At 32.5% G+C, this 20,261-nt stretch overlaps 1 protein-coding gene and 1 long non-coding RNA gene across 2 annotated transcripts; one reads left to right on the forward strand and one right to left on the reverse strand.

Moving 5' to 3' along the window:
* Nucleotides 1-3,872: 3,872 nt before the first annotated feature.
* Nucleotides 3,873-4,574, forward strand: LOC114747887 (shikimate O-hydroxycinnamoyltransferase-like). The gene has a single exon (XM_028936232.1). The coding sequence runs from the start codon at nt 3,873-3,875 to the stop codon at nt 4,572-4,574; it is 702 nt and encodes a 233-aa protein (XP_028792065.1).
* A 404-nt stretch (nt 4,575-4,978) lies between these two features.
* Nucleotides 4,979-5,713, reverse strand: LOC114747898 (uncharacterized). The gene is made up of 2 exons (XR_003740420.1): nt 5,555-5,713; nt 4,979-5,463 (listed from the first exon to the last, which is right to left on the reverse strand). It is a non-coding gene; the product is annotated as an uncharacterized LOC114747898 (long non-coding RNA).
* Nucleotides 5,714-20,261: the final 14,548 nt, after the last annotated feature.

Here is a 20,261-nt window from a genome sequence, read left to right on the forward strand (position 1 = left end):
TTCATCAAATATTTAAAGTATTTTCTTTTAATACTGCCTCATATTTTAAAGTAATTTTTAGTATACCTAATACTTTAAAGTATTTTTCATTTTAGAATAAAATTTGCACGAGAATTTATTTTATAATATTAGATGTTATTAAAAAATACTGTAAGGTGATGAAAATAAAAATACCCAAATTAATGAGTTTATATATGCCAAGACATTAATTTTTTTAAACAAAAATTAGTAGCGTAATAATGTTAGTTTTTTTTTATTTTTCCAGGGTAGAAGAAATTAATTTAGTGATGTAATAGTGCAAGTCTTTTTTTTTTTTTGGCCATTTTAAGTACTTCCTTGATAAGGGGGAATAAGAAATGGGGACAAGTAAGGAGGAAAGTAGCTATTTGGAATGGAAGGGACTTTCACAGACCATTGGATTCTTTTGGAAAGAAGCTAGCGGTTTTCTGATTAGAAAAGGATGGTAACCAGTAACAGTTTCCCACGCAGTAGAGAAAGACAGTGATTGGCACATGGAATAAAGTTGTCACTGTGTAGAAAAATAAAAGGAATTTTCTTTTTGATTTTTCCTTCTTTTCTTTCCTGGAACGTACAAAAGAATCCTCTGCTGCATGGTTCAGGATAAAACTGATGCTCCTACAACTTGACACACAATTTGCAGTCAGCATATGACCCCTTTGGTGCTTGTAGTATTTTACAAAATTTAAGATAATCAAGGGATTATTGTTAAATTCTCCAATACAGGAATGCAATTTTTTTTATTAGGCACAAATATTCTTTCTATTGAATACCTGTTTAAAGTACTATCAAACATGATGTGTTATATTTGGAGTGTTATGTTGGAAGCTATGGAATGCGTGTGATACACTCATTTTCAATAAGGAATGAACCCAAAACTATCAGCTAGCCAATGCGACTATTTCTTTTTCCCACCATGTCACGAAGGCAAAGACTTTTTCGTAACCATTTGCATCAACTTTGTTGTTTCTAGCTGCTTGATTGTAGTTAGCTCCTTTTACTTTGTTCTGTAATCAGTTCCTCTATACTTGTAGTGCTTATACATATTCTTGATTAATGAATTACCTTTCTAATAAAAAACGTACCATCAAGCATTAAATGTAGACAAATTTCCTAACAGAAAAATCAAATCTTGATTCGTCATATTATAATAAACTAGCTCTTTTTGCTAGACAAAGTTATTATACATTGTTGAATAAAATTTTTGTTAACAATCAATAATTAAATTATATATATTATTAAATTGAACTATAAAATCTCTTAACTTTTGCCAAGCGGGATTGAGTTGATTGATAAAAGTCTATACTTCTTGAAGCATCTACAAAAGGGGACATCATGGCTAAGCCGATTACAGAAAGTCATCATGTGGTGTTGTTATCTAATAAGCTTTATTGTAACCCTAATCCAACAGGATATAGAACTCCATTTGGGTGTTGTCATGTTCAATAGAAGGGAAGAAATAGGGGGGAAAATGTTTAGTAGAAGAAATGGACGGCAGAGTAGGTAATTTGATTTGAGGCGAGGAGATGCGAGCGAAGAGATTTTGCTTAATGTGCTTGTTTTTGGTTTACGGTTGCCATAGATAGCGTGCTATTAGAATATTACTTCTGGTTTTTAATATTACCTCTGGTCCTAATTATAAAAACCAATTGACTAATTTGAGAAAATTAAAGAAAGAAGTTAAGTTAGTTATTTGTAATAAATAGATGTTGTATTTTCTAAAATATCCTTACTAATCAACTATGTTGACGAAAACTATAATTATTAAAAGGACTATTTTGGAAAAAATTGAGTAAATATGATAGACAAATGGATTGGGATCTTATATTTAGGACCAACATAAAAGTCAAACAGGATCTTATATTAATGATCGGAGGTAGTACAATAACTAATTTAAAATTTAATTTGGTTTTAAATATAAAGTTTTAATTCACTTTGTCTCTCATATTTGTCTATATAATCCTTGTAGTAGCTACACATATTAAATGTTTTATCAAATCATAGTTCTAACTAATGTATATGATTAGCAAAGGTATTTTAGTGAAGACAACACTTGTTTGTTACAAATAACTAATTTAATTAATTTTCTTAATCTACTCAAATTAGTCAAAATAGCTGTTATACTACCTCCGGTCCTTAATATAAAAGTTAGTTTAATTTTCAATTTGATCCTAAAAATAAGATCTTAGTTTACTTTATCTCTAATATTTTTTTTCATTTTGCCCTCAAATAATCCTTATAGTAGTTGCATATATGTTAAGGAGTTACGATCGATTTGTAATTCAAACACATATGATTAATAAGATTATTTTAGAGAAGACAACATCTATTTACTACAAATGACTAACTTAACTAACTTCTTTAATCTCTAAATTAGTCAGTTAGGTTTTATATTAGAATAAAAAATAGTTATAATAGAACGATTGCCATATTTGATAATTAAATAAGTGATTAAAGGTATATTATGTTAAAGGAAGTCTTATCAAATTGAAGTCATTATGATAGAAACACAATTATAACATATACCTAAGGCTCTTGAAACTCAAAAGAAGTATAGGCCTAGACCAAAAAAAAAAAGAAAAAGAAAAGAAAAGTGCAGGGAGGAAAAAAAAAGTAATAGAGAGATGATACTATAATAGAAAGAGTCCTACATTTACACTACAAAATAGGCTTTATATTATTTATATTACAAAGTAGGTCTTATATTTGAGACCGGAGGAGTATTAAAAAAAATTCCTATCCAATTTATTTTTATGATAAGATATGGTGCTGCGGGCTACCCGCAGGTTTGGGCCTTTGAAGGGATTCTAAATTCAAATGCTCTTGAGATGCAAACTAAAATCTTATTTTTCAACCACCTTGATCTTATTTATCATTTATATTCAATACTCTAATCTTATTTATGGTGCATCAAGTACTCTAATATTATTTTTAGTGCATTCAACACCCTTATATTATTATTTTAGTTTACATCCATAACCCTAATCTTATTTATAATTTAGAGTGTTAGATGCTTTATTTAAAAAAATAAAATCAATGTATTAGATGCACCATAAATAAAATCATGATGCTAGATGCATTTAGAAAATACAATCAGGGTATTAGATGCACCTATAAAATAATGTTACAGTGTCAAATATTGTTATATTCTTTTTTATATTTTAATTTGCATCCAACACCCTAATTTTATTTATAGTTTAAGGTGTTAGATACTTTATTTAAAAAAATAACATCAGTGTATTAGATGCACTATAAATAAAATCATGGTACTAGATTTATTTAGAAAATAAAATTAGAATATTAGATACATCTATAATGTTAGGGTGTTAGATACAGTTTTATTCTTTTTTATTTGTCCATGGTAGAACGTGTCTTTGTTTTGTAACTTGCATGTCCTAAAAAGGTCAATGGGATGGCTTCTGGGGACCCTTCATCATGCACAGTATACAGTGAGAAAGGAGTCCAAGTTCAGCTTGCGCCCTCCTTCCTTGTCCGAGTCCGACATCCTTTTTTTAACTTTTACAAAGTGTCCATATTCAAAGTTAGCCTTCAAATTCAAATTTAATTCGAGTCACGTAGCAAGATAGGATCAATATTCTAAATCCATCTTTATAATGCAAACTAAAATCTTGCTCACATGTTTATTTTTTTTAGATAACATATTTCAAATGTGGAGGGGCGTCACTTGGAGTAGGCATGCAACATCATGTAGCAGATGGATGTTCAGGTCTGCGCTTCATCAATACATGGTCAGACATAGCTCGTGGCCATGATCTTGCCCTTCGTCCCTTCTTCGAGCTCAGGACCCTCCTCGGCCGGTTTTCGATCACATCGAATACAAACCCCCTCAGGCCATGATCACTCCCTCCTCCTTTCCACCATCACCCACAAAACCGGGCGCAGACCCAGCACCGCCAGCTGCAGTGTCTATTTTCAAAATGACTCTTGATCACCTGAACGTTCTGAAATCCAAGTCCAAAGAAAATGGCAGCACAATCAATTATAGCTCCTATGAGATGTTGGCTGGCCATGTGTGGAAAAACGTGTGCAAGGCGCGTGGCTTACCCCATGATCGAGAAACCGAACTGCACATTGCTACTGATGGAAGGTCTAGATTGAAGCCAGAGCTGCCAGAAGGTTACTTTGGAAATGTGATATTCACAGCCACACCAATGGCTATTGCTGGTGATCTCATGTCAAAGCCAACTTGGTATGCTGCGAGCAAAATTCATAATGCTTTGGTGAGAATGGACAATGAGTATCTGAGGTCGGCTTTGGACTATCTAGAGCTTCAACCTGATCTTAAAGCTCTTGTTCGTGGGGCTCATACTTTCAAGTGCCCAAATCTTGGAATTACCAGTTGGGTTAGGCTGCCAATACATGATGCTGATTTTGGGTGGGGAAGGCCTATTTTCATGGGACCTGGTGGGATTGCGTACGAGGGACTGTCTTTTATAATACCAAGTTCATCAAATGATGATGGCAGCTTGTCTGTCGCCATTGCTCTCAGGCCTGACCACATGAAAGTGTTTCAGGAATTGTTATATCACATTTAATTCCTTTTCTTGTTTTTTCTCCCTTGGATACTTAATGAACCTTATGCATAATTTAGACTTTGTGAACTATTCATTAGTGTAATAATCTGTACACTCTCTTAAGTTTGTTTCATTCTGACAAGACTGTTGAATATTTATCTGAGACAGTTCAAATTCGCAGGTTCCTTATAGTATACGATGTGTCGACTGTTTTTGGCTGATATGTTGTTAAATGAATGTTCGTTTCATGATTTCAATTTTTATATACCTGCATCAACTCGTTTGTTGACTAGTTTTCCTTCTTCTTGTTTTTTTTCTCCCAGGAGCTTGTGTGTCAAACTAGAGGAAAACTGGCGTACTTTAGAATGATTTAACAGTCAGGTTGCTGGGAACTCTGTCTCGTGCTTCTCCAGGAGAACATGATAGGCAGAAATGAGAGGTTCAAGCACCTATTCATATATGAAAGATTACAACTTCCACAAGAAAATTCTGGAAATTTTAAAGAGGGGAATCAAATTGCCAAGTGACAAACAAAGATGCTCCCGGAGGATCATAAAAAGAAAAACGCAAACAATAGAAGCAATAAACAAACAAAATCGCCATATGACAGAAAGATTTCTTCCTTAGAAACACCCCCAAACAGTTAGCGGAAGAGGAAAACGAAGATCAAAGCGAAGCTTGCTACAGAAAGAGTTAAATATGAGCCCCACAAAGATGTTGCTTGTAATAATGAAGTTGCAGAGTTGCGAGTGGGAGGACGACGATTAATATTTGCACTACCAGAACCAGAAGGTGCTCCCCTTCCTCCACTTCCATGTGCTTTTCGTAGAGTATCAGATATCTCATTTTTCCTTTCCTCAACTTCTGCCCAACCAGTTCTTGTCCTTCATGCTTCTATACGATAATCTCTCTATCATTGAACAGTGAAACAAAACAAATAACAGATTCAGGAAACAAACAATAAAGGATTGCGAGTGCTTGAAGAGGTAGGACAATCTTACCCAGAAACTCCTGATGCGTCTGCACATTGCTGTGGTTTAAGGCTCTGCTTTCTGAAGTGGAGAATATCTGGAAATCAGAGGTTGAAATGGCTCCAGCATATGAAATGAAAAGAAACAGCACAAGAATTGTTGACCCCATCTTAGGGTTTGAGGAGGAAATTGGGGGAGTGTTGAGCGTTGCCCCTTGCCTGTGCATAAATAAGTCCCCTCCCCTCTTTTCTGGACGAGCAAGGTTGGCTCAGGTGACACCGTGACAGTGACTTGACCCTATTGATTCTTTGGTTTTCCAAGGCACGTAATATAGTAGTACAAGTAACTCTCAATATTTAAATTAAATTTTTTTCACATCTAATAAACAATTTTTTATAATATCTAATATTTTAAAATAATTTTTAATGCATTCAACCCTTCAAACATTTTATACTAGTATTTGATATTTATAAGTGTAGAGTGCTTATTGTTACTGAAAAATATTTTTAAAAATAAATATGTTTAAAATTATTTTAAATATTAGGTGTTACTTGAAAACTACGGTAAGATGTTGAATATAACAATTATACATGCTAACATAATTTTTTAATAGATTAATTTTTTTTTAAGATTACCATAATAGGGTAAGCTTTTAATTTTCTAGGGTCCAGGAAATTAACTTACTAATGTACTATCTCTGGTCCTTATTAAGAGCCAGTTGACTAATTTAAGGAGATTAAAAAAATAAGTTGAATTAGTTATTTGTTCTAAATATGTGTTGTCTTTCCTAAAATATCTTGCTAATCAAGTGTATAGATTAGAACTATCATTGTTAGAAAGGGCTACTTTGGAAAAAAATGTTTAAATATAAGAGACAAAGTGGATTGGGGTCTTATATTTAGGACCAAAATAAAAGTTAAACAGGATCTTATATTAAAGACCGGTAAGTAATAATACTGTTTCTGGCCTTTTTAGGTAGTTTCCTTCATAAATCATAAGGCAGAATAAAAGAGATGGGGACACGTATGGAGGTTATTTGGAAGGGGGCTTTCATAGGCCATTGGCCACTTTTGGAGGAAATTTGATTGGAAAAGGATGTTGATCGCCAATAGTGTCCGACACAGTGAATGAAGACAGTGATTGGCACATGGAATAAACTGTCACTGTGGAGAAAAAAAGGAATTTTTCTTTTTCTTTTTCTTTTTCATTTTCCTTTCTTTTCCGGAACAAAAGATGAAAGAATCGTCTTCTGCGTGGTTCAGGATAAATAAAACTTATGCTCCTACAACTTGTTACGTAATTTGCACAGTCAAGAATATGATGCCTTTAGTGCTATGTCGCTTTCTTGACTTGAATCTTGTGGGTTATTTTACAAAACTTAAAGATAACCAAGGGATTCTTATTAATTGTTAAAATCTCCAACATAAGAAGGGATTTTTTTTTTAATCAAGCATAGATTATCCTTCAATTGAACACCTTTGAAACATTTTCGGGTACTAACTGTTTTATGAGGAAAATAAAAAAGAGTTAAAAGAAAATTTTCTTGAATTCGAATTAAAAAGTAGCAGAAATTGGGTTATAAAATTTTAATGAAAAAAGATATAAGGTAAGAAAAAAAAATACTTTTAGTCATTTAACTTTATACAATATTTCAATTTAATCCCTTAAATATAAAAAGTATACTTTTAGGTTGTTAACCTTAAAACTGTTAATAAAAAATAATAATATAATATTAAGATCTTGAATGTTGATAAAACATTTTCCAATGCCAATATTTAATTTTTAAAACAACTATGATTGTTAAGAAAAATTATTTAAAACCAATAATTTTAGTGTTAAAGAACTAAAAATATAATTTTCAAAGTTAATGTATCAAACTAAAACTTTGTATAAAAATAAAGAACCAAATATATATTTTAACAATACTTTTCTAATTTTTTAAATTAAATTCATTAAAATAACTATTTTAAAACTAAAAAATTTTTTTATTCAATAGTGTATGACATAACTTTCCAAAAACTCGACTTTGCATGGTTGGAGGAGTAATTCACATTAGGGAATAAAAAATTGAATTTCTGCTAAAAAAAAGACCCACATTTAATGGTTTGTTTTGTATGACGAAAATGAAGAGGATGAGAGCCAAATAAAAATTTTAATGAGTTCAGTTTAAGAAATTGAAGAAACTTGTAAATCTAGAGTTATTACTTAAATTTTATATATAATCTTTTTTTGGTTATACTGAACTATAAAACATCTGAACGTTTTGACAACCGTAATTGAGGGATCCGTTTGAAATGGTGATGAAAAAAGTAGATTATTTTCAATCTGACTTATAAAAAAGTAAGATTGGATAAAAGTTAAATTGGGTAAAATGAATTGTGTTTATATTAGACTTTAAAAAAGTTAGTTTATAAAAGTAAGATTGGTAAAAGATTATTTGGATTATGATTTAATAAAAGTAAGTTTATTTGTAAAATTATCAAAATATGTATGAGTTTTAATAAATAATAAGACATGATTAAAAAAATAATTTTACATAATACAATGAATTTAAATTAATTTAATATGAAGTGAAATTTAATGAGTGAATTAAATTTTAAAACATTAGAGAAATGAAAAAATTAATACTCAATATATTTATTATTTTATTTTCTGAAATATACTTTATTGATTTTTTTTACTTCTCTATCTCATACTCTCTTTTTGCGAAAACAAGGATATATTTTAAAAAACTATTTAAAAGAACATAACAAAAAATAACTATTTGACATGTCCAACAGTCTCGCTCATACTCTCTTTTTTTGAAATACACTTGAAGACTGAATGAAGATATCCAAAGGCTGAGAGAATATTATACGAGAGACCCTTTCTGATTAGAAATAATGAGGAGGAGTGAGAAAAACAAAACTAATCTAACATGTCCAACAGTCCAGTAAGCTTGGTTTTCATTTCAATAAGCTCCTCATGTGAGCTTATTCTAAACGTAAGTTTCGGGTTGCTTTTGGTCCGAAATCCAGATACTTCAGTAGCTCTCCCAAATAGGCCTTATTTTTCTAAACGGGTTTCAGCAAAAATTAAGCAACTTTTGGGCCAGCAAATGTTGACCCAAACAGACACCGAGTTGATTGATAAAAGACGTAACAGCTAGTAAACAAGATTTTGAGTTTGGGACCGGTGCACGCTGGCAAGACTGGTAAGGGAGTCGTGTTCCCTTAACCATCGCCTTTGGGGTTCGATTCCTGGAGGGATGAGAATGGAGTAAGCGTGCCTGGGAGGGTCACCCCCATCATGGGCCTAACAGTACCGGAGGGATTAGTCATTGAGCTCGCTCCGATGGATACCCTGGTGGATACGAAAAAAAAAAAAAAGATTTTGAGTTTGGGTTTTGTGAAGAGAAGAAATCGTAGTTGTAAAGTTTTCAAGTAGCACCCCTGAAAATATGTGTCTGTTGAAGAATCTAGAAAAGCGGACATCATGGCTAAGCCGACAGAAAGTTCTCATGTCGTGGTTGTATGTCATGTCATAATTAAGCTTTATTGTAACCCTGATCCAGCAAGATAGAGAAAGAGCCAAGTTTGGGTGTTGTCACGGTTCTCTCTCTGTTTGTTTTCTTGACCGAAAGTGTTGTCATGATTCAATAGAAGGGGAAGGAGAAGAAAAATTTTGATAGAAGAAATGGGATGATAAAAGTATTTTAATGATCCTTATTTGATTTGGGGACAGATAAAATTCAAAGGAAGTCCTATCAGAAACTCATCTTACTATATTGTCTTGCATGGTTTATCATGTTCTGATTGTTTTCAGTATCTCGGCTTGTGTCTTGTAATGTTTGTATCATCTTATTCTTATCCAAAATAATCATGTTTGAGACATTTTCTATCGGGTATTAAATATGGGCATGTTTGTTCTCGGTTTATTTGTAGCTGGTGTGAATTGGGCCTCTTCAGTTATGGTATGTGTGCACGTAGAGAGGCCCAATCTGAATTTCCAGTGAAAAGGAGCCTCTATTGAAGAATCAGAGAAGCCCCATTTAGCAGGACTACCCCCCATAGCATTGCGTATATTGCACTCTGATTTCCCATTGTAATCTAAGGATACCCTGGCTTTTCATAAAAACCAAACCGCAATTTTTTTTGGCCATTAGAAGAAGACAGCAAAATAGCAAAGCTACGAGACTTTTGGCATGTGTCTCCAAGATAACCCTTCGGGAACCAATGTCCCAAACAAGGTTTAAACCTTTGAGTACAGACCGTTCCTCGGCCTCCGAAGCAGAACAATGACCTAAAGAATGATTGAAGCAAGCTATCCATTCTCCTTTAGAATTCCTCAGAATTCCACCATGCTCTGCTGCCATGTTAGAATTAGAACTAGCTCCATCAACATTCAGCTTGACAAAATCTATTGGGAGTGGTTGCCATTCTGATACACAACAATCTTCTGGGTCAACAGCACTTCGTTTGGCCTCAAATTTCATGACAGAATTCCTCTAAGTGTGATGAATCAGTGTCGCAGGATACACAGGTTTATCAAAACTATCCTGGAAAATAAATTGATTCCTCCATAGCCAGAGTTTCCGTATAGAAACACCCCAAATTAAAGGCTATCATCCATCAGAGAATTCTTTATCAATATTACCTTTCATGTTCATAATCATCCAATCAAAAAGAGACGACGAGAAAAAAACAGGTTCACATGTCTGTTGTCAACAAGATGCAACCATAAACAGCCTCTTGTTTTCAGAATCCACAGAGTGGTGATGAAGACGACCATGGGGCTCCTCCATTCATTAGTGGGAAGTCTATTATGAGCAACCTTCCACATAAAGATTCTGATTCACTCTGCCCCTTTTCATTTCCAAATGAATTTGAAAACTGGATCGAAATGAACAGGGACTGGTTCAACCAAATAAAGAGTAAGCACTTTTTAGGGAGAAACTACCATCAGTGGTAGCTTTCCAAGTCATAAAATCCTCTCCAGCAGCATCCATTGGTGGTAATACACCAATAAGACACTGGATAATATCGGAAGGAAGCATCCCATTTAGTCTCTGAAAATCCCAGGTTCCAAGATTAACCCAGTCAATCACAACACTCTCAGATTCTTCAATAGACAGGGGCCTTAAGCAAAGATCCTTTAGAGCTTTATCATGGTGAAGCCAGCAATCTTTGAAGAAATTAATATTTGGCAAGAAATTTTAGAGATGACACAAGTTTTCTCTTTTGTTTCTTTTATAACTTGCAATCAAGATTATTTCTTTAGATTATGTAACTAGAGCATCTGTCTTATCTTTTTATTGTGCACACTGACTTATCTTTTTATTGGAAATCATTTTGGCTTTTCTCAAGGGGCAAAAAAATCTACCCCCTATTTATTAAATTTAATAAATTGCAACCAAATAAGGTAAGTGGGCCCTAACAAAGATTTCTATTTATTTACAGGGAGAGTTTCATTTAGCTCCCATGTAGAAATTTTATTTCCAATTGGGTGTATAAGTCTGAAATTTTATTGCAACCTTTTAAAGATAAAGTGAAATTAATTCTTAGAACGAAAAGAAAATAATAATATTGTAGAGAGAGAAACAAGAAAAACAAATTCACAAGTAGAATATTAGAATTTATGAGCAAAACAAGGCTATTTACAATCAGAGTAAAATCATTTATAAGTTAAGCAAGCTTTCATAATAAGTTAGGGAGTTATGATTCATTAGTGGAATACAAGAATTTACAAGAAAAATAAGGTTGTTTACGATTAGAGTAAGGACAATAAATTTTTTTTACTTACAAAATTTAATTTCATTTTGGTGCTTGGAAGTTCAATGAAATTTCATAATGTTTTGGAGGTCGTTAGAAATTATGTTGCTTCTGCGAGGCATGTATGAAATTCTGGCTTTATTTATATGATACTACTTAGGGACTTAAATATAAAATCTACTTTGCAGTAATTGTACTACAAACTAGATCTTATATTAATGATTGTTTGGGTAGAAATCAAACTATGGTTTTAAAAATAATTTTATAGCATGCGAAATAACTATGTGAAAAAAGTTGTCTTATGAAAATATTTTTTAAAAATGCTTTTTATGTTAACCAAATTTGTATGAAAATCAAACTATGATTTTAAAAGTAATTTTATATTATATAAAATAAATATGTGAAAAGAATTTTATTTCGACATATATAAAAATATTTTTTTAAAAAATTCTTTTTTGGCCCAAACCAAATTTTCCTTGGAAGTTGGAACCCGAGGTAGTAATATACAATGCTACGTGCGTAGTCCCTACTCCGTAGGATCGGGCGGATTTCAACTTCAAAAGCTTTAGAGATACAAAAGAATATTTATATGGAAAGTATTGCCTCTGGTTAATTATAAGATTTTATTTATAGTTTACAAAAAAGATCTTATAATTTGAATAGGAGGTAGTATCACTACAAAGTTACAAGTAAAAAAAATATAACAACAAAAAATTTTCAGTGAAGAATAAGTAGCATGGACTTTCTTGTCATTTTATGTATATTAGTTATTAATTTATCATAAGACTTTTTAATAATTTATATATATGCAGTTGAGATTTAGTAATTTATAAAATTACGATTATAGTATCACATAAAAAGTATATAAATAAAATCAAACTAATCAAAATTTAATCTTGATACTTTATATATGTTATAACTATAGGCTACTTGAAAATAAAAGAAATAATAGTTTTATAAAAATATTGGATCTCAAGCACTAGTATTTATTTATTAATCTAATGATAGGAATGGGATGAGAGGAAAAACAAATATAGAAAGAAGAGGACCCAAATCCAAAATATAGCTTGTTCTCCAAGTGAACAGCCTAAAAATGGGGCTAAAGGACCAAGTCTCATGGATATAATCCATTACGATGACAGATTCATAGATGGGTTTGATCATCCCCATTATGAGTTCGACCAACCAATCCCATTATTTAAAAATCAAAAGGAAAAGAAGAAGAACAAGAACAAGAAGAAGAAATAAGTTGAGTTTGTTTCAGGGACATATACTCTGTTTTCCCCTTAATATATACAATGTTTCGGCTCTGTTTTTGGCTGCTGTGTTGTTAATGAATGTTCACTTCATGATTTCAAATTTTCCATACCTCGTTTGTTCACTAGTTTTCCTTTCTTTACAGGAAAATGCGTGTTAAATCACAGAGGAAAAAAAAACTGTCAAAGATTTGACAGTCACGTTGCTGCGCTCTGTTCTGTGCTTCTTCAAGGGAACACGAGATGTTAAAGCATCCATCTATTCATCATATTGAAGAAGGATTACAACTTAACATAACAAAGTTGTGGAAATTTTAAAGTAGGGAACCAAACAAACCTAAGTCACAAACAAACAAAGATGCTTCTCAAGGATCCTAAAACGAGGGGTGGGGGACACAAACGAAGATGACAGCAAGATTCCTTGGTTTAGAACACACAGAAAGAGTTAGTTAAAGAGAAGAACGAAGATGAAAGCGAAGGTTGCAACAGAGAGAGGTAATGGAACTTGTAATAATGAAGTTGCAGAGCGGTGACGGTGAGGGGGATAATGACGACGTTTAAAGCCAGAACGTCCTCCTCCTCCTCTTCCTCCTTTTCGCAGAGTATAAGATGCCTCATTCTTCCCCAGCTTCATGCTTCCATGCATTAACGTCTCTGTAATTGAACAGTGAAACCAATAATAGAACAAACTCAGGAAAACAGACAATAAAGGCTGAAGATCCTAACAAGAAAATGTTACCCAGAAATTCCTCGTGCACATTGCCGCTATGGTTTAAAGCTCTGCTTTCTGTCTGAAAATCTGAGGCTGAAATGAGAAGAAACAGCACAAGAGTTGTTGGCACCATCTTCATCTTCTTTTAGGGTCTGAGGAGAAAACTGGGGAGTGTTGCCTTACCGCCTGAGCATATATCGGCACAAAGGTTGGCTCTAGTGTGACAGTGACAACTTAGGTTGAGTCCTAGGTTTTCCTAAAAATAGCATTGTAATAATGTTAAGTTTTTGCCTTTTTTGGTGCTCTTCCAAGATATTGAAAACTTGACCGGAAAGGATTCAAGGGTTAGTGATAAAAAACTGGAAATCATGATTAAAATATTATAATTTAATTAAAATATACAAAAATATTCATACATAAAGTAATACTCAAATTAAAAAGACATTGATTTGCCATTGATTTTTCAGTCTAATGGCATAGCATGAGAGCTCTTTTATAAGTGAGTGGTACGTGGGTTTCATTCTGCTTACGTTATGCCATTGGTGTGCCTGCCCTCCATAATGAAAAGGAAAAACAACTTCATGCTATTAATATCAGCCCTTTTAATAATTTTTAGAAAAAGGATACTCCATTAAGTTATAAATAAATGGAGTGGAGACAAGACAAAGCACATGTCATTAAGGTCTAAAACTCCGTCCCCAAAGGAGTTAATAACATGGGAGATTAGTTCAGAGTTTGAATAGCATGATGGTGAGAAATGTGAAGGAAAAGTGGAAAACGTACTTCCTTGTGCTTCACATGGCACCACGGGAGCTAATGCCAAATAGGGAGGAAAGTGCATATTTGGTGGCGACTTCATTAGAGCATTGGATATTCTTGGAAAGAGGTTCACAGTTGTAGAGAAGGATTCTGTCCCTCATAATAAAGACAGTGATGGGCACTAAAAATGAAGCCGGTAATGTGTAGAAAATAAAATAAATTTTCTTGTTTTCTTTCCCTTTTCCTTCTTCTGGGACAAAAGAGTTCTTTTTCTAATCTTGGACTAAAGAACAAAAGAATCCTCTGCTCTGAGGTTCCGGATAACACTCGACACAGATTTTGCAGAGTATAATGTGTTGGCGCTCCGTCCTTTTCTTAAATTTATTATGGTACTTTTTCAAAAGTCATCCTAATATAAAAGTTAGGAGTATTTTTATTTACTCTTAAATATAAAATATCAATATTTTTATCTCTAATATTATCTATTTTGTCTTCAAGTAATCCTTACAGTAGTATAGTAGTTGTATATGTTCAGGAATTACCATCAATTGATAATTCAGACATACGTGGTTAATAGGAATATTTTAAGAAAGATAATATCTATTTATTATAAATTATTAACTTAATTAACTCCTTTAATATCTCTAAATTGATCAATTTGGTTTTATATTAAGGACCGAAACTAATATTTGAATAACCAATTTGAAAGGATTAAAGGATAAAGGTGCAAATTTATCTTCGATCTTATTTTTTAGGTATGTCTAGCACCTTGGTTTTTAATAGTGTAATTTTATCCATGATTTTTTTTTGGATGGTGTAATTTTACCCATTATCCTTTATTTTTTTAGTTTGTGCAATTTTACCCTTAATCTTTGAATGCAATATTGCACCTAAAAAATAAGATGATAGATAAAATTGTATCACTAAAAATATCAGGATATTAGATATACCTGAAAAATGAGATGAGGATAAATTTGACCTTTAACCTGTATTAAATAAATTAACTTAGTTACATGAACCTCCTTAATTTATGTAATGAATAAAGATAATTTGAGAAAAGTTTTTCCTGTAATGCTAGTTTGTTAGGGGTAGGGCAACGCCGTGCAGCGTCCTAACTCTACATAGGCGTCATTCCCCATGTATCAACTTCCTATATTTTCATTGAAACGAATTAAATTAATTATAATAATGTATGAGCAATATTTTCTTTTAAACCTTTAATATTGATGGAGTTATTGTTATACTATCTTTGATTTTAATATAAAAATTAGTTGACTAATTTTAATAGATTAAAAAAATTTATTAAGCTAGTTATTTGTAATAAATAAGTGTGATCCTTATTAAAATACCTTTATTACATTTGAGTGTTGTCAGGATTCTCTCTCTGTTGTTTGTTTCTTGACCAAAAGTGTTATCATGATTCAATAGAAGGGGAGGGAGAAGAAAAATTTTTAATAGAAGAAATGAGACGATAAAAGTATTTTAATGATCTTCATTTGATTTGGGTACGGATAAAATTAAAAAAAGTCCTATCAAAAACTCATCTTATTATATTGTCTTCCATGGTTTATCATGTTCCGATTGTTTTCAGTATCTCGGCCTGTGTCTTGTAATTTCTCTATCTTATTATTCAAAATAATCATGTTCAAGACATTATCTATCTAGCATTAAATATGGGCACGTTTTCTATCAGGAGTTCTAGCATATATTGCACTCCGACTTCTCGTTGTAATTTAAGGATACCCTGGATTTTCATAAAAACCAAACTGCAATTTTTTTTTGGGCCATTAGAAGAAGACAGCAAAACCACGAGACTTTTGGCATGTGTCTCCAAGATCACCCTTCCGAAACCAAGATCCCAAACAAGGTTTAAACCTTTGAGTATAGCCGATTCCTCGGCCTCCAAAGCAGAACAATGGCGTAAAGAATGATGGAAACAATCCATTCCCTTTTAGAATTCCTCGGAACTCCACCATGCTCTGCTGCCCTGTTAGAATTAGAGCTAGCTCCATCAACATTCAGCTTGACAAAATCTATTGGGGGCGGCTGCCATTTTGATACATAACGATCTTCTGGCTCAACAGCACTTCGTTTGGCCTCAAATTTCATGACAAAACTCCTCCGAGTGTGATGAATCAGTGTTGGAGGATGCACAGGTTTATCAAAACTATCCTGGAAAATAAATTGATTCCTCCATAACTGTAGTTTCCGTGTAGAAACACCCCAAATTAAAGGCCATCATCCATTAGAGAATTCTTTACCAATACTACCTGTCGAATTCATAATCACCCAATCACAGAGAGACGACGAGAAAAACAGGTTCACATGCCTGTTGTCAGCAAGATGCAACCATAAACAGCCTCTTGTTTTCAGAATCCACATAGCGGTGATGAAGACGACCATGGGGCTCCTCCATTCATTAGTGGGAAGTCTATTATGAGCAACCTTCCACATAAAAATTCTGATTCGCTCCGCCCCTTTTCATTTCCAAATGAATTTAAAAACTGGATCGAAATGAACAGGGACGGGTCCAATCAAACAGTGAGCACTTTTTAGGGAGAAACTACCATCAGTGGTAGCTTTCCAAGTCATAAAATCCTCTCCAGCAGCATCCATTGGTGGTAATACACCAATAAGACACTGGATAATATCAGAAGGAAGTATCCCATTTAGTCTCTGAAAATCTCAGGATCCAAGATTAACCCAAACCATCACAACACTTTCAGATTCTTCAATAGACAAGGGGCCTTAAGCAAAGATCCTTTAGAGCTTTATCTTGGTGAAGCCAGCAATCATGAAGAATATTTGCCAAGCAATGTTTGAGATGACACAAGTTTTCTCTTTTGTTTCTTTTATAACTTGCAATCAAGATTATTTCTTTAGATTATGTAACAATAGCATCTGTCTTATATTTTTATTGTGCATACTGACTTATCTTTTTATTGGAAATCATTTTGGCTTTTCTCAAGGGGGAAAAAAATCTACCCCCTATTTATTAAATTTAATAATTGCAACCAAATAAGGTAAGTGGGCCCTAACAAAGATATCTATTTATTTATAGGGAGAGTTTCATTTAGCTCCCATGTAGAAATTTTATTTCCAATTGGTTGTACAACTCTGAAATTTTATTACACCCTTTTAAAGATAAAGTGAAATTAATTCTTAGAGCGAAAAGAAAATAATAATATTATAGAGAGAGAAACAAGAAAAGTGAATTAACAAATAGAATATTAGAATTTACGAGTAAAACAATGCTATTTACAATTAGAATAACGTCATTTACAAGTTAAGCAAGCTTTCATAATAGGTGAGGGAGTTATTATTCACTAGTGGAATACAAGAATTTAGGAAAAAAAATAAGGTTGTTAACGGTTAGAGTAAGGACAATAATTTGTTTTTTACTTACAAAATTTAATTTCATTCTGGTGCTTGGAGGTCCAATGAAATTTCATAATGCTCTGGAGGTTGTTAGAAATTATGTTGCTTCTGTGAGGCATGTAAGAAATTCCCGCTTTATTTATATGATACAACTTAGGGTCCTAAATATAAAATCTATTTCGTAATAATTGTAATACAAATTAGATATTATATTAGGGACTGTTTGGGTGAAAATCAAACTATAATTTTAAAATCGATTTTACGGTATACAAAATAAGTACGTAAGAAAAATTTTTTCTCATGAAAATACTTTTTATGTTAATCAAACTTGTGTGAAAATCAAACTATAATTTTAGAAAGTAATTTTATATTATCTAAAATAAACATGCGAAAAAAGTTTTATTTCAACTCATAAAGATATTTTTAAATTTTTTTTTAGCCCAATCCAGATACCCCTTGGAAGTTGGAACCGGAGGTGGTAATTTGCAATGCTACACGCGTAGTCTGCACCCGAAGGATTGGGCGGATTCCCACTTCAAAAGCTTCGGAGCTACAAAAGAATATTTATATGGGAAGCATTACCTCTCGTTAATTGTAAGATTTCATATATAGTCTACAATAAGGTCTTATAATTAGAATTGGAGGTAATGTAACTGCAAGGTTACATTTAAAAAAAATATATAACAACAAAAAATTTTAAGTGAAGAATAAGTAGCATGGACTTTCTTGTCATTTTCTGTATATTAGTTATTAATTTATCATAAGATTTTTAATAATTATAGTGCTTTTTTAGGACCACGTAGTGATTTTCCCATTTATGCAGTTGAGATTTAGTAATTTACAAAATTACGATTAGTATCACATAAAAAATATAAAAATAAAATCAAACTGTCAAAATGTAATCTTGATACTTTATATAACTACAGGCTACTTGAAAATAAAAGAAATAATAGTTTCATAAAAATATTGGATCTCAAGTACTAGTATTTATTTGTTAATCTAATGATAGGAATGGGGTGAGAGGAAAAACAACAGAGGGGGAAAAAAAAAAAAGATAAGAAGAGGACCCAAATCCAAAATATAGCTTGTCCTCCAAGTAAACAGCCTAAAAATGGGGCTGAAGGACCAAGTCTCATGGATACAATTCATTATGATGACAGATTCATAGGTGGGTTTGATCATCCCCATTATGGGTTTCTGCAGCCAATCCCATTATTTAAAAATCAAAAGAACAAGAAGAAGAAATAAGTTGAGTTTGTTTTCAGAGACATATACTCTGTTTTCCCTTAATGTATACGATGTTTCGACTCTGTTTTTGGCTGCTATGTTGTTAATGAATGTTCACTGCATGGTTTCAAATTTTCTATACCTCGTTTTTTTTTTACACTAATTTTTCTTTCTTTTACAGGAAAGTGCGTGTTAAATTACAGGGGAAAAACTGTAAAAGATTTGACAGTTAGGTTGCTGGCGGCATGGGAACTCTGTTTTGTGCTTCTTCAAGAGAATGAGAGGTTGAAGCATCTATCTATTGGTCATATTGAAGAAGGATTACAACTTAACGTAACAAAGTTCCTGGAAATTTTAAAGTAGGGAATCAAACAGACCTAAGTTACAAACAAACAGATACTTCTGAAGGATCCTAAAGGGGGGAACACAAACAAACGAAAGCGCATCCATATGAGACCAAGATTCCTTGGTCTAGAACACACAGAAAGAGTTAGTTGAAGAGAAAGAACGAAGATGAAAGAGAAGGTTGCAACAGAAAGAGTTAATGGAACTTGTAAAAATGAAGTTGCAGAGCGGTGGTTGTGAGTGGGTGGGGGTAATGACGACGTTTAAAACCAGAACGTCCTCCTCCTCTCTTCCTCCTTTTCGCATAGTATAAAATGTCTCATTCTTCTCCAGTTTCATGCTTCCATGCATTAATGTCTCTGTAATTGAACAGTGAGCCAATGATAAAACAAACTCAGGAAAACAAACCATAAAGGTTGAAGAGCCTAACTAGAAATGTTACCCAGAATTTCCTCATGCACATTGCTGCTATGGTTTAAAGCTCTGCTTTCTGTCTGGAAATCTGAGGCTGAAATGAGAAGAAATAGCACAAGAATTGTTGGCATCATCTTCATCTTCTTTTAAGGGTCCGAGGAGAAAATTGGGGGAGTGTTGCCAGACGCCTATGCATAAATAGGCACAGAGGCTGGATCTAGCGTGACAATAACAAAAGGTGTTTGGTTAAAACCAAATTATGATTTGGATTATAGTTTTTGGGTGAAAATTTATTTTTGAGAATAAATTTTGGAAGAATAGATTTTGTGAAAAAAATGATTATGATAAAATGAGAGTGTTTAGATAGTTGTTATCAGAAACACTTTTACATGTGCAAATTATTAAAAAGGGACATAAGTTAATATGATAATTATATAAAGATCGATTTTATATATGTTTTTATTTGAAGTAATAAATTTGTTAATAATATGTTTTTTGCCAACATAATAAATAATATATAAAAAATGTAATTATCAATAATTAATATGTGTATATGTTTTATAAAATATAAAATTAAAAATGTTTTTAAAAATATTTTTTTTGCCAACAGAAAAATATTATTTTGCCTCAAAGATTTTAAACATGAAATTTCATAACATTTTTTCGCCAAGCTAGTTTATTTTTAACAACATACTACCTCCAATCTTTAATATAAGAGCTATTTTGATATTCAATTTGGTCCTAAATATAAAACCCTAATTTATTTTATTTATTATATTATCTATTTTTTTAAAGTAATTTTTATGGTAGTTGTACATGTTAAATATCTCATCAAATGGTATGTCTAGCCAATATACATGATTAGAAACAGTATTTTAGGGAAGACAACACTTATT

Source organism: Neltuma alba, unplaced genomic scaffold (assembly GCF_004799145.2).
Source record: "Neltuma alba isolate B1F8T4 unplaced genomic scaffold, ASM479914v2 tig00005505_pilon, whole genome shotgun sequence".
Lineage (NCBI taxonomy): Eukaryota > Viridiplantae > Streptophyta > Magnoliopsida > Fabales > Fabaceae > Neltuma > Neltuma alba.

Coding starts and splice junctions, on each gene's coding strand:
- LOC114747887 (XM_028936232.1), top strand. CDS start 3,873: ATGATCACTCCCTCCTCCTTTCCACCATCACCCACAAAACCGGGCGCA.